Source organism: Callorhinus ursinus, unplaced genomic scaffold (assembly GCF_003265705.2).
Source record: "Callorhinus ursinus isolate GAN/ISIS: 27379988/994484 unplaced genomic scaffold, GSC_fseal_2.0 scaffold29, whole genome shotgun sequence".
In the NCBI taxonomy this organism is placed as follows: Eukaryota; Metazoa; Chordata; class Mammalia; order Carnivora; family Otariidae; genus Callorhinus; species Callorhinus ursinus.
Window position 1 is genome coordinate 16402777 of NW_027397091.1, and position 15764 is coordinate 16418540.

Sequence of the window (15764 nt, forward strand, 5' to 3'; positions counted from 1 at the left end):
TCCTTACAACACTGCACTTTGATGACTTTTCCGAGTCCAAGAACAGCAAAGGTACTAACTGCTCTCCACTTACATGGTCATCTGCAAGGTGAGAAAACTTACCTAACTACTTAGATAACCTCTCACCATGTTTTTGGTTAAGAACTATTTCTTGGCTCTTTGGGGAAGAGGTTTTGGTTGGTCGGCTGGTGTTACTGGCTGTCCCCCCCCACCCACCTCCCCACCACTCCATTCCCTCAGCTCTCTGCTTTATTGCCTAACGCAGAAGAAGCCAGAGTGTTATTGATGTTACCACATTTTAATTCTCGGTTTCTTTAACTCGGGGAGAAAGTATCTTCCAAGCACTCATTAAAGAAATGTTCTTGTGTTCAATTTGCCCTGGCTTCAGAATCGATTCATGAACATCACCTGCTGTCCCTACCCTGAATCACAGAAATTGCTTAAAATAGATTGCCTGACAGATCAGCTGGAGCCAGATGAGCCACACAGACGTGGCAACCAGTATTTTTTTAGTATGAAAATATCACTGCACTGCATCCACTCAGGAGTAGGGGACAGGTGCTTCCTTTGCAACCTACAGCCCCCACAGGTGGTGGTCTCCCACATTTCCTTTGAACACATACTCCATTATAAGTCAGATTAACTCCTGATATTGTGGAAGTCCTATTTGTCAAACAGTGGGGATAAATCTTAATTTTTAAAGCACAGGCTCCATGTTGCCTCTCCTCAATAACTTGAGGAAGCCAGGGAAACATGGATCCTTCCAGGGATGAAAGGGACACGTCTAAATCCATACCCAAGCCTGTGGGCTGAAAAAAAGCTGGCTCTCCTGTTTTTCTGTCCTCTTTGTCTTGAGCATTTTAATATTCAGAGACTAGAGGGAAATGGTGTGTCTGTCCCCCATGATTCTACCACCGGCTTCTCTGTGTGGCGGTATTATAGACACTAAACACTCATGTAATAAATAATGTGTATAATTTTAGCCAGGGTCTTACTTCCAGAAGCCTAATTAAAATACTTGGTCATAGCTGTCTAATTTCTGAACTCACATGATATGTGTTAATTTCCTTTTTCATCAACACTTCAAATGCAGAGAAGCCCCACAGCATTTGGGGGACCCTACTACCTCTAATGATGTGTCACAGATCAGGACACTGAGATGATCCCTCAAGCTTGAGATTGTCCTTCTAGGTTTCATAATCCATGAAATGAAGAAATATTTGTCTCCTATGTATATTTGGCTACTACTCCCAAATGGTATAAATTTAAAAATAAATTTAGTGCCACTCTGATTTGGATTCTTTATACCATCTTTTCAGCAGACAGAGTAGGAGAGTGTACAAGGGAGCCGGAATTTCCCTGGCATGGTTCTACAAAGGGACTGGACAAGGGGTGATCCCCCAGCATCTTCAGCAGGACAAAGTAGGAAACACCATACATAGAAGCTTTAGGGTGCTTCTAATTTGCAGCTACAGCTCAAACACATCCAGTTGCTCTTTAATGCAAAGATCCAGCATTGTGTCCAGCCCCACTGCCCAGGGTGAAGGCCAAGAGCCACCCCACCAGCCTCCTGCTCATTACATTTCAGTTCTGCAGGTGTGACCCAGACTCCGAAATTCACTGTCCTCTGGGCCAGCACTTCTCACACTGTAACGTGCACATGGTCACGTCACCTGGTGGTCTTGTTAAAATGCAGATTCTGATTCAGCAGATCTAGACTGGGGCCCAAGAGTTGCACTTCTAACAAGCTGTTCCAGACCACACTTGGGGTAAATAGCAGGAGGTGTGCAGCAGGCTGTGGCGAGAGCATCTCTTCAGCCAGAGGACTGACACCCATTCTGCATTTCCTGGGCTGAGGTAGGAGAATGAATGTTTGTGAGCCACTTCAGTTCTTCCTGGAAAATGATATAAATATAGACAGATTTCTCTCCACGATAATGGATGAAACAGAAAGCACACATAATTGAAATCATCAGAGAGCCCCAAATAGTGCTTTTGCCATTAGTTTCAAGCCCCTCCATCCAAGTGCTTAAATCAGCATACCCAGAAGGGACTGAGAGGCACCTCACCTCCCGCCACCTTTCTGACAGAGGGGCAATTAAGTAAATGATGAAAAGCCAGGAACCAAGAAAGAGTAGACCCTCAAGACTTCCTTTTCCAAAAACTAGATTAGAGGCGCCTGTGAACTTGAGTGAGAAAAAAAATTACGTCTTTACTTTTACTGACCAATTAGGTTTAACATTTCATTATTCATGAGGCACCAAAACAGCAGTAGCTACTCGTGACTTTGTCTCCAGCAGAAATACAAGATATTTTCATGCTACATTACAGCTATTGCAGATTATCTGGGATTGCTCTCCTTACTCATCAATACATTGAATGACTAACTCTTCTTACAATAAGGAAACTTCCTGGCTCTTGTTAATAAAGAAGCACATAGATCACTAATATCTCCATTTCTCCATGTTTTGATAACCAGATTTCAGTAAATCAGTTTCTTTGTCATTCTTTGTTATTTATATCTTTTACTACGCAGTTCTGAAAAGGGGTCCATAACGTATGAAGGCGTGCATCGCACAAAATGTTTAAGACCTCCCTCCCCCAGCACAATGTTGGGCTGTAAAGAAACGGCAGCCGGTGCATTCGGCATGGTCAACACTAGTTCAAATAATTCTTTTAGGTCAGGGATCGTAAGTGCATATTCCTGTAGAGCCCAGGTATATAGGAAAATGAGTGAAGTGGTCCAGTCTAAAAGAAACCACAGCAGAGAAAAAGTTATATATGGCAGCTGACTCTTGCCTTTGGAGTTGGGGACAGTGGAGTTGAGGGGACTGTGGCAAGCTGAAGAATGTCGTCCTGTCTAAAGAGGGCATGTCTGAGGGCTCCACAGTGACATGAGGACACCCCCAGGTTGCCAGGACTTCAGATTTTTCCGAGAGAAGCCAAAAGTCTTGGTGTTGTGGAAATCCTCCCCATCAGACACACAATATGGTAATGTATATCTTGGCAATGACTGCAATTAACAAGAAACAGAGAGGAAAAGATATGCTGAGCAGGCCAAACAACCAGAACAAAAGAGCAGTCAATATCCAGCATGAGATAAATAGACAAGATAGAAAAAATTCGGCTTTCCCTTTGCCTTAAGAATATTTCAAAATCACTAAACCTCCAGTTTTGTACTTAAAGAAAGGAAAAATTGTTGTCTTAACCAACACCTAAAATTTTGTAAGGAGGGCTATCAGATTTAGCAAATAAAAATAGAGGGCACCCAGTTAAATTTCAATTTCAGATAAGCAAAAAATATATTTTTAATATATTCCCCAGGTGATATTTGAAGTCATACTTACATTTTTAAAAATTACTTATTGTTACCTGAAATCCGTATTTAACTGGGTGTCTTGTATCTTATCTGGCAACTTTACTTATAAGCCAACTCCCAGTGTGATGGAGTAGTTACTACTAAAACTAATATGTAATATTGACAACCAGAACAGCAATTGCATTTTTCTTTTGGTCGGGTAGCATTTTTATTGGAGGACCACATGCATTCAGGAAAGTGCACATATCATCCCTACAGCTCCGTGACTTTTCACACCCAAGCACACGCAGTAACCAGTACCCTGATCCTGATCAAAAAAGAGAACAGTCCTGGCCTGCAGGAGCACCTCATGCCCTTTCAGGCTCTATCCCTGGCCCAAGGGGAATACCATTCCAGACTTAAAAGAGCATAAGTTTGGGGTGTCTGGCTAGCTCAGTCAGTAGAGCATGCCACTCTTGATCTCTAGGGTGGTGAGTAGAGATTACTTAAAAATAAATAAATAAACTAAAATAAAATGGCATAAGTTAATATGCTCTGCTTTCAAACCTTATGTAAATGGGATTGGGTTGTATTTTTAAGCTTACAAAACTGTGTATGTATGGGATGCCTGGATGGTTCAGTTGGTTGAGCGTCTAACTTCAGTTCAGGTCATGATCTTGGGGTCCTGAGATTGGACCCCATGTCGGGCTCTGCGATCAGCCCAGAGTCTGCTTCTCCCTTGCCTCTGACCATCTTCCCACTAGTGTTCTCTCACTCTCTCTTCCTCAAATAAGTAAATAAAATATTTAAAAAAACCGTGTGTGTGTGTGTGCATGTGTGAGAGAATGCTTACTCTGATTATTGGATTATTGTATATAAATCTATGTTTTGGGGTACAGAAGACACTGCTGGTGCTCTGCCCATGATCCCTTGCCCTTGCCATTTCAGTTCCCACCAGCCTGACTTCCAACTACCAATACCTGCATTTCTCTTTCTGAAGGCTCTCCTTGGTCACTGCCCCTGGGCAGGGAGTGCCAAGCATTAGCAGTCCTGGGTACAGCCCTCAACCAGTGACTGATGGGAGTGGGTGGATAAATACCCCAGCTCTCTCTTCCCTTGGGTGAGACAATGGAGGAGGCACATTCTCCCTGGTCTCACAGAACTCCCCATCAGGAATCAGGATTGTACCCCAGTTGCATCTGCTGTAACTTGCTTCTTGTCTTCCTTCCATCACCTGCCTCACTTCCCCCAGACCCCAGCACTGTTTCCTAGAACCACCTCCCACATAACCTTGGTGCACTCAAATCCTTGCCTCGGGCTCTATTTCTGGGTGGAGCCAAGCTCACACATCCAGTGACATGAAATTACCCTCAGTACCCTGCATTTATTCAACCAACTCGTACCTGGTGCTGGTACCTAGTGCGGCCAGATACAGTGGTGAGTGCAGACTCTACACCTTGTCTTAGCATGGGCAGAGGGCTCCAGCAGCACAGCAGGCCACAGTCCTGTGGCCACAAGTCCGGGATTTCTTCCCTAAGGCAGAGCTAGCTGACTCCTTGTGAATTCTGCTGTGTGTAAGCACAGTCAGAGCTACCATATTTTGAAGGCCTACCAGGCAATAACTTGTATTTAATGTGAAAACAACTGCAGGTAACATTTTGGATAATTGAGAAGGCACTCCAGAGTCCTGGGTGCTCCAGGTCATGATGAGCATCCATGGTTATTGTTCAGTACAATCAATGAAGAACGAGCGTTCAAGAGATTACCGTCTGTCTGCACCGTCCTGATGCGGCCTCATTTTTATTTAAATATATCTCCAATAGCAGCTTGTTTACTTGTCATTTGCTTTCCCCACATACATCTCAAAATGAGATTTCTTAGGAAAAAAAATAAAATTAAACATACAAATGTTTGCAAAGATTAATAAGCAAAGGTTCACTGTATTTTGCAGAAGCATGGTCTTTGTACATGGCCTGATTGTTATGGTCCATTTCTGACAATAAACCAGAATGCAGGAGACTTTTATATAAAAGGGTTTTTTTCCCGGGATCGAAGGATTTAAAAAGTGTACTTGAATAATGCACAGACAGCAGCGCCAAGCCTTCCCCATGGGAGGAAGACCCAGGTCAGGCCCTCACCGGTTCTCAGCACCACTGGGTGTGCTCAGACTGGGTGGGGAATGCCCCAGAGCCCCATTCTTGCTCCACATCGTGTGGTTGCCTTTCCTGAGATAAGAATTGGCGGTAGAAATTGTGTCAGCTCAAAAGCTTGGAACAAAACTCATGTTATGATTTTTCAAATCCCTTTTCCGTGAAATCTGTGTGAAATAACAGTATTTCTGAGACGATAGTTGTATGTTTTATGTCATGTAACTATTATGCTGTTCTGACTGCTTCAATAGTTTTTCAAAAAGGCAAAGCGCTTACAAGTCGAGGGTATTTGTGCCTTTTAAAATGTGTCTGCAATGTCAGATTCTGCTGTTCATCGAGAAAAATCATCATATGTATTACATTATATATATTTACACTATATATTTGTGTATATGCTATGTGTGTATATTATCATATATATAAATAACTGTATATAGATTTGCAGTATATATCCAGGAATATACAGAAAACATACCATTTTATCATAAACAATTACTTTTAACCTCCTAGAAGGAGCCAGAATTCCAGAAGATTATCAGTCAACATTTGAATAAAGGAGAATGTGTTTTTCCTCTGTTTTAGAAGGGTTTTTTTTTTCTTTTGGCATCATGCCACTCTGAAACCAAATGAAATCATAAAAAGGAAACTAAAGCTGCATATTTAATAGAAAAAGTGTAAAATGCACTCTAGAAATAGAAAAGATGATCAAGAAATATCAAGATGAAATTTCAGTTGGGAGGGATTCCTAGAGCTAGGTGGGAAATAGAGTGTCTGCCTTTAATTTACGGGGGGAGTTTGCCAGCAATGGCCTTCTGTAATCTGCACCATCTGCATTATTGATTAATGAGGTCAAGGGCAGAATTACTCACTGTTGGTTTCCTCCCAGGAGCCCTGTTCTGGTCTCTTTGCCAGAGTGACTTCTTGGTCTTCCTTGCAGCCAATTTGCAAAGTGCTAAGGAGGTACTGTCCTCCCATAAGTGCCCCCCCCACCGAGTTGGGTGACACCTGCCAACAGATGACAAAGAGGCTCCCGTTTTGATGAAGAGGTGCTAATAAATGTGTTCACGACCAGAGTCTGATGGTTGCTGGCCTCCATCTAGAGATAAAACACCCTTCACCGAGAAGCAAAGGGAACCACTTAGACCCCATGCACCCCAATTTGTGGAAAAGTGAAACATTCAATCACCAAACAATGAGCTGTATTGGTATTTGTTTGTTTGCTTTAACTAAACTAGCTAGAGTAGTTTCCAGTTTATTTCGAGGACTCTCTCCCTCCTGGAATACATCCATACTGTATCCATATCTGTGGTCCTTATGGTAACACCTTTCTGCTTGGATTACTTGGCCTGAATCTCTTTAAAGCAGTATATATTTTAAATTGAGCTGTGGTCACTGCTTTTTTTGTCTCTCACCTGCAATTTTTCCCTCCTTTGTCTACCGTCTCCAAAGTCAAAGAGAAAAGATGATCTCTGTGGGAGGCAATCACAAATGGGTGTCTGCTTTTCATCCCTGCCTGCAGTGAGGCATCTGCCATGGTGTGAGGAGACAGGGGCTTGAGACCCCGGTTTCCTCCTGGTTGAGATCCCAACCCTTCCCACCAGATTGCTGGTCAGCAAGGGTGACAGTGCCCACCTTATTTGGTCACTATAGGATTGAATGAGATAACCCTTCCTGATCCCTGGATTTGCAGAAAGTGTCATGTAAATATTTGCTGTTGTGATGAGTGGCGGTCACAGAAGCGTAAGGTAGAGGTAGACAGGAGGTCATGGTCAGAGCTCCTCAGTGGTGCTTTAATTCCTTCTAGAGTGTGGAAAGTAATTATTCTCTGGTTTGTCTCCTTGTTACTTATCTTCCAGTTCATTGCTTCTATAGAAAAAAGTTGGTTTTGCTCAAGTGTGGGCTCTGAATCTAAAGCTAAATTTGATGATGGTCCAGCGACTGAAAGCTATTCCGGAGGATAAAATAATCACTACTCATCCAGAGTTGGCATGTAGGCTTAATGCAAGGTGTATTTCTTGCAGCAGTAAATCTAAGTGGATAATTTGTATTATACTTTCTTATTTTTTAATTTAATTATACTTTAATTAATTTTTAATATGCACAGAGCTTAAAGAGGAAACCGGTTCTAAAAAGCTTATTATGAAAGACAGCTCTCTACCAGTCCACCAGCACCGTTTCCCATTCTTTTGACGCAATTGTGTTTTTTAAATGACGTGTAGTTGATGCACGATGTTACGTTAGTTTCAGGTGTCCAGCATCAGGATTGGTGGGGCATGTCCTCCAGTAGCTTTTTGAGAAAGGATACATAGGAAGTAAAGGTTTTGAGACAGTTACACTTTTATTTTTATTCTTCTCTCACTCTTAATGAATAGTTTGGTTGGGCACAGAATTTCAGGCTGAAATCATTTTCCTCTCTAATTTTGAAGGTGTCTCTCCATTGTCTTCTAGTTTCCAGCACTTTTGTTCAGAAGTGAAATGTCATTCTGGTTTTGATCCTTTGTATGTAATTCCATTTCTCTCTTTCTGGTCGTTTCTAAGACCTTTTTCTCTGTGCCAGTATTCTGAAAATTCATAATGATATGCTTCAGTGTATATATATATATATATTTTTTTTTTTTGGTCCATTGTGCTGAACACTCAGGAGGCTGTTTTACTCAGAAAAATGCACATCCTTAACTTCTGGGAATTTTTTAAAAATTATTTATTCGACTATTTTCTCTTTCCTGTTTGCTGGAACTTCTGTCTATAAGTGCCAGGTTTCCTGTTTCTGTTAAGGTGAGGGAGGTACAGTCACTGGTCTGCTTGAAGTGAGGGAGATAATTTGTGGATTACATTTTCAAATACTGTTTCAGTGATCCTGTCTTCAGACCCTCCTTCACCCCCACTTCTAGAGCTTTGCCCACTGCCAGCTGAGTGGACCACTGTTCTGCTTTCCAGCATCTGGGATGCCTGGGTGGTTCAGCTGGTTATGCGTCTGCCTTCGGCTCAGATCATGATCCCGGGGTCCTGGGATCAAGTCCCATGTCAAGCTCCTTGCTCAGCAGGGAGTCTGCTTCTCCCTCTGCAGGCCGCTCCCCCTGCTTGTGCTCGCTCATGCACACGCTCTCTCTCCCTCTCTGACAAATAAATAAATAAGATCTTTGATCAGCTCATACATTCTCTTTTCCTTGGGGGTTTATGCCTTGTTAAAAAAAAAAAAGAACCCCTTTACTATTATCTTCTTCTGGTATAACAAGAAAGAGCAAAGGTCATGGTATGTTTCCAGTCTGTTATGTTTAACCAAAAGCCCAAGTGATTTTTTTAAGGAAATTCAGAATTGATGTTTGCCACATGTTTTAAGTCCATTTTCCTAATCATCAGACACTGAATAAATATTCACAACCTTTTATGACCTGCTGGAAAATGGACAGTTCCGGTCCAATGTAAGCTATTCCATAGATAACCACGGATTCTAAGAGCATACAGTACAAGGAGAGAGAATGATAAGAGGGCAAAGAAGACATTCGTCGTGGGGGCGCCTGGGTGGCTCAGTCGTTAAGCGTCTGCCTTCGGCTCAGGTCATGAGCCCAGCGTCCTGGGATTGAGCCCCGCATCGGGCTCCCTGCTCGGCGGGAAGCCTGCTTCTCCCTCTCCCTCTGTTTGCCTCTCTGCCTACTTGTGCTCTCCCTCTCTCTCTCTTTGTCAAATAAATAAATAAATAAAATCTTTAAAAAACAATAATAATACATTCGTTCTAAAGTGATTTCTGTGGCTTGAGCTCTCTTCTTGACAACCCCATCATCCATAACTTAGATCTGCAAATACAAGACCTAATAAGGCAAAATCAGCAACAGAAAAATACCTAAGTGTCCCTATAACAAGTGGAAGAATGTGTTCATAGAAGGAGACCTCATTACTCATTTATGGTTCTATTTAAGTCCTATCTTTCATGTTATTTGAATCCAGAAAGCCTTTTCTGGTTTGACTTTGCCTGATCTTTTCTTTATAGACGGACACAGTCATCAGGGAGAAAAAGGCTCCAAATGTTGTCCTGTCCCCAAATCCCTTTTTCCTATTGTCTTTGGTGCAGCATGTGGCTGTCATTGGCCCAGCCGACAGCTGACATTTGCTGTGTCCTTCACTTATGAGGCCAAGGGCAAAGGCAACTAGGCAGGTCCTGTGGCCGAGGGGTGGTTGACACTTGTCTTGGGAGGCGGGAGGGAGTTGTGGGTGACAGCCAGGAAGCACTTCTGACCCTGTTCTGCAGACTCTTTCACCCTTCTTTTTGAGAGTCTGCCAAAATGGACCCACTCCACAAAGCAAAGAAAAAATAGCAGGTATCCCTCAAAAGGAGATTTGGGAGGGCTTACCAAGGAGAAATGACTTTTCCTCCAGAACAGGGATCTTAACCTGGCGTCTGCAGCTCCCCGCTTGCCAGCTGCCTTTCCTCCCCATGCCCCAACCCTGCTCGTTGCCCTCCTTTGTCTCACCCAGGGGCCTCCTTCTCCTGCAGGAAGTCTGGACACAGCAGGCCAGGGCTGTCATAGCCTCCGGCCGTGTGCCTCCTGGCCTCATCATAGCAGAGCCATCATATCCTTAAAGGGACATTGCCCAACTGCTAAGAATAACATTTTCTCCAGATAAATATGCAAATCAATATTTTAAAAATTCTGACGAAACAAGGAGCCAGTTGCCGACAAGGACAGCCATGTAATAGAGGGGAGAGAAGGGGGCAGCAGACTGGGCTTGTCCCAGCCCCTTGTGAAGGGCAGCGGCTGCCCAGCCCTGGGGCTCATTCCATGAGCTGGAGCTGCAGCAGACGTGAGAGCCTTGACAAGGACACAGGGTAGGTCGCTCCTCCATCCCCTTGGCATGAGGGATGCTAAGGCTGGTAGGTTCCTGGGAGACACAGGTCTTTGATTCCACTTTGCTGAGCCTTCCTCGTGCTGCCCAACAGCCTGGGACATGTCCACCCGAACTTCTATCCCTCCTTCATAGGGGTCAAACCCAAGGTGCAGTTGGGTGGCACTCCTACCTTCCCCCCTGGCTCCCTCCCCGTTTCCTCTCATGAGTGTCTTCCCCTCACAAAACTGTTGCAGGTTTAATCCCATCTTGGAATCTGCCTTTCTCAGAAGATCCGGACTAATATGCCCAAAGACCTTCAGTAAATTCATATTGGCGGGCAGATTGACCGGGACCAGCACAGGAGACAGAAATACTAAGTTGTGTTCTCGGTTTATCATTGGCCAGAGCCATCAGGAGCCATGCTTTCTCCTTTGCACCATCAAATATCCTGTTTCTCACTGTCTTTTGCCCTTTTCCTTCAGGTTGTGGCTCTTTCCTCCTGGTGCCTGCTGAGGGATTCGATCTACTACACGCTGTCTGTGGTGGCGCTCATCGTGGTAAGTGTGTGACGCACCCCTCACTTGAGTCCCCTTGCCATTTGACTCTTAACTCCTCCTTCTCGCCCCTCGGGATTATGTGCAGCTTCTCTGCATGGAGCAAGTTCAAGGTCTCTGGTGACGAATGAGAGAACGGATATCTATGCACGGAGGTGGCTTCTCTTCCAGCTGCTTTGATCACCCAGAACCCCAGAGTGATAGTTTGGTGCTCAGAACAGGAGGGTTGACTCTGGTTAGCTGGTTCCATGAGAGTCATCTGCTGTTTTCCTGTGACCCCCTGACCATTCCCTCGCACTTTCTCACAGGCTCCTCTGGAACTCTCTTCAGCATCAGTGTCTCCGGGTTTGGACCTTACTTCCCCCTCTCCACATGCTCTCCCAGGACAGCGCCCATGGCCATTACCACCTTTGTGGTGGACACATCCATACTGTATTCTTGGCAATGGCATCCCCCTGAGCTCCAGTCACAGAGAAGCCCCTCTCTACTGGACATCTTCCTATCCCAAACTCAGTGTGTCTCTAAACTTACTGTGACTTCCCCAAGACTGGACCCTCTTTCTGTATTTCAACCCCCATTTCTCTCCTAGCCACCCAACCTGCGGATGATATTAAGTTGACCTTTCCCCCAATTCCACTGTCCCAATTTGGCTTCATTGTAGATTTTCATCTTGTAAAAATCTCCCCAGTGTGTCCCTTCATAGCCCATTTTAGTTGAGGCTTTTTATGTCTTTGACCTGAGCTGACACAGTCTGTTGTGGGTCAGTATGACGATGAGAAGCATTGCTGCCACCCATCCCCCCCCTTTTACCCCCAGGTGAGTCCTCAGAGTTGTCCAAGTGGTAGCTCTACAAAGAACATGCTTGTGGCTCCATGTCACCTGTGGGGACGATTCCAAACCCCTCAGCTTGGCAAGCCGAGTCATCCAGGAGAAGGGTGGTGAATCGGAAAGACACTGAAATGGGAGTTAGGACATCTGACTCCTAATCATGGCCCCCTCCCTTCTGGCTAGCTCTAATGACCTTGGAAAAATCAGTCTCCTCAAGTCATAGTTTTCTCACCTACAAAACAGGAATAGATCCACTAAAGTGTTTACTCCCCTATTTACCAAGTACTTGCCTGTTGGTTATTTAATTGTCAATATCTATACAAATAAGTTGAAAGTGATGTTTAATACAAGACTTTCTACAAGGAACCTGTAGATACTTCAGCCAACAGCAGTTCCTGGCAGTGAAGATCTTGGGTGTACAACCACAGTCCCCTCATTCCAGGGGCCATTGATAATCAGAAGGTCAAGACCTGCCCAAGCAGCAGAGCATTCAGATCCACCATGTTGGAACTGAAGACATGCCTCCTCTGTCGAACTTCCGGTTGGTAGACTTAAGAACATGCCTGAATTCTATGTTCTCATTCTCAATTACTACCTGTAGGTATGGTAATGGGTAAGGTATGATCACCCCAAATCTAGAAGACTCTTCTGTTCACAAAGAATTCTCAAACACTTGTTGCAGCGAGCTTTGTCCTGTGATGTGGGAGCCCACGTTGATCACATGCACCATCTGCTCTCCTGCCTTTGGGGTAATTTAGGATGGCTTTGGAAGTTACTGTTTCAAAAGGCATGGCTTAGGGATGGCATAAATGGATGCAACTCTCTGTTTTGCCGAATTCTGGAATGAGATGACCATTCCCAGAAAGAAGAGGTGATGAGGTGGAAGGCAGAGATCTCCCCGGAGCATGGACTCAGCATGTTCACTCCCAACAGTGAATTGCCCACACTGGTTTCTTTCTCTGTTTTCAGCACAGATGCCTCTTGGACTCTGTGTGAAATAACTTGTCTTGGGTCAGATTTATCTGAATATGCCCAGGATTTAAAAAAAAAATGTAATTGTTGCTAATGATGTGTGAGGAAGTAAAGAGTTTTGTTTCTTTGGGCTGCAGGTGATGCTCACCCAAGTGGGGTCTTAGGCAAAGCTGTCCTCTGCCCCATGTGTGGCCCGTGAATCACAGAGCTGAGCCAGCCAGACACCCAGGCTGCCACAGCTCTGTATTTCCCTCAGATGGCAACAAGATGCAAAAGCCAGTGACTCTTTGCTGTTACTTGCAGATTTGGACTGTGTATTTACAGCCTAGCTGTGAAGGCTGGAGTTTTCTGATTTTGAGAAAAATTACATTTCTCCACTGTTAGGAAGTAATGGCAGAGATAAAGCTTGAGTCCTCAGGGTTTGGTCTTGGGTCTTCTTATTTTTACCCATGTTCCGCCAACTTCTGTACGCCCTGGAAACACCCAGCATGCTTATCTAAAAAGTGCAACCCAGAGATCTTAATCCAGTAAGTTCTGGGGTAGGATGCACGAAGTTCCACTTTGGCCAGATCTGCCCTGCCCCTCAGGGGATTCCGATGCACCACACTCACTTCCAGAAACTCAACTGCAAATACAGTTGTACACCATTTCCTTGGGATAGTCACCTGCTGTGTGGTGATGATCGCTTCTGGAGGAAATGTTGAGATTCTCCAACACAAGGCATCATGGCAGCTTGTTTGTCTGGATTGCTGACTGCTATTCATTCTCAGGGTCATTTTCACATGATACCTGAAACCGGGGTGAGGAGTAGAACAGTGTTCCACACAGAAGCACAACATTTAGCGAAGTGCATTTTTCAACGTCCCCAGATCTCAGCATCCCCAGGCTGCTGCTTGTTTTTGTCAGGGTGTTCTATTCTTCTCCTTCTGCATTTTCCCCAAATGTTAAGAAAATCACTTTTCTTCTGGCCTTCCTTATAGAATATTAGGCTTCTTTAATAGGACCCTGCAGTGGGCACTTAAAATTCCTGTATTTAAACACCTTCTTCCTATCCACAAATAATTACTAACCATCCGTACAATTTATTTTAACTATTAGGGTTTTTTTTTTTTTACCCTTTTGCCCCTTTTATGGTTCTGAAATGTTTAGAAGACAGAATTGCCAGTCTCCAGAGGTGATGCAGTAAAGAGCTCATTCACCTAGAGGGCAAGTCCGGACTAAGTGGGTGCATGAGAATCACCTAAGTGGGACCAGATGTCGCTTCTTTGTATATCCCTGTGAGAGCCCCTACAGCCCCTTCAACCCCATGCAGAGGAGCCCCAAGAATGAACCATGGGGCCGGGGGACCCAGAGAACAGGGGAGAGAGCTATGGGAGGGATGCTTATACTGCTGGGCCAGGAGAGTGCGGACAGTCACAATTACCTGGGTCTGAAGCAGGTTTGAGCTGGAGAAGACCGGAGGGCAAACACACACTGAAAACAACAGAGCTTAAGACTGTTAACTTAGAGACAAGAGACTTGTTCCCTTGGGCATTTGGGTTTTACCTACCTTGGCTCTGTTCTATTTTCTGGTGGGTTTGGTGTTATCTTTCAGGGAGAAAGCAGAAGAAATTAGGAACGTGTTACTGTCAAAAGCAGTTAGGATATCAAAAACATGCAGTGTGTGTCTCTCTGCCCTGCCTGCCCCATCAGGCGTCCCCCCTTTAGCCCTGGTGACATCCTGTACAGCGAAGCCTCGGGCCCTGGGGAAGCTGGACGAGGCCCAGCAGACTCACCCCATGACTGGAGTCTCTCTCTGCAAGACAAGTGTCACATTTTAGGTCCTGAAAGCATTCTGGGTTCTTTGCAGGATGTCCTTGTGTGCATCTATCCAGCAGATAGTCTGCACATCCTTACAGACCCTCTTGCTACTTCTCTCCCATTCAAGTGACCCACCCCCGACCGATGTCCACCACCACAGGCAGCTCTGCCTAGCCCTACCCTTTCTCCAAATTCCAGCAGGCCCCACAGCCTCTTTTATTGAAATGTTACTATAATTTACATAATCATGTAATTTACATAAATGCAAATGATTCATTACATCCTCCGTCTAACAGCTGCCCTAAAAAGGAATACTTTATTTTTACTCTCCATCTCTGCTTTGAGATCCGGGATTGAGAGCAGTAAGAGAAGGGAAACCTCCTGGGGGGAGTGGATAGGCCTCGGAGACAGGTTCGGATCGCTGAACTGGCTCACAGATCCAGAGTCAGGAATGCTGCCTACCCCGAGAGGGGCCAGGTGGGCCACTGGCACCAGTTGGGGGCCCTCGGGGCCCCCTGAGCACAGGCACAGTGGCAAGGCCCCTCCGAGGTAACGCTTCCCTCTCTTCCTCCAGGGGGCTGATCGCAGTCCCCCCTCTTGAGTGATTTTGCGGGGACAGAGAGAGACAACTTAGCTGGCCCAGCCACCAGAGGTGGCCTGGGCGACACCATCCAGTTGTGTAGCCACTGGGCACATGTGGCTATTGAGCTCTTGAAATGCAGGGAATGAAACCAAGGAACTGAATTTTAATTTAATTGAAATTTATGTAACCACGTGCAGCTAGTGCACACCATACCAGATAGCACGGTTGTAGACAGCAGATCCATCCAGAGAAAATATATGCACATTCTCACAGGCATCCCCGAGTTTTAACCAGCATAGACTCGGTACTTACTACAGGCCTGGGTACGATCCTGGGTCTGTCCATGAAGAACTTCCAGTTCAATACTCACGACTCTGCCAGCTACCTAATTACATGAGTCCCATTTTATAGATGGCAAAACTGAGGCCCCAGAAATTCAGGGATTTGCCCAGGGTCAGGGAGCCGCAATAGCTCAGGTTTGCCAGAGCAGGTATCTAAAATGGTACATCTCCACCCTCCCCCACCCCCCGGCCCTGGCAAAGAATTCGGATTTTCCCTCCAGTAAAATCTGCCGCTTCATCTTTGAAATCATCCTGATTTACCCTCGCCTGCTGTGCAGTCCACCAGTAGAGAGGCATGCCTCCTGCACTTAACTTCCCATGGTCAGACTGAAGGGAATAGCTTCTGCCTTCCCCCTCCTGATTCCGCTTTCCTTAAGACCGCTGATTGTAAATGATCCAGAATCTTCTCATGTC

General features: G+C 45.0%; 1 protein-coding gene across 2 annotated transcripts in view; it reads left to right on the top strand.

Moving 5' to 3' along the window:
* Positions 1-15764, top strand: part of SLC24A3 (solute carrier family 24 member 3) — a 505924-nt gene that overhangs the window by 435670 nt on the left and 54490 nt on the right. For both annotated transcript variants that reach the window (XR_003209402.2, XM_025876957.2), the window contains exon 7: positions 10755-10829. Coding sequence is in view for 1 of the 2 variants with exons in the window: in XM_025876957.2 (XP_025732742.1) it covers positions 10755-10829 (75 nt within the window). In the remaining variant the exon portion in view is untranslated. The remainder of the gene's footprint in view (positions 1-10754; positions 10830-15764) is intronic.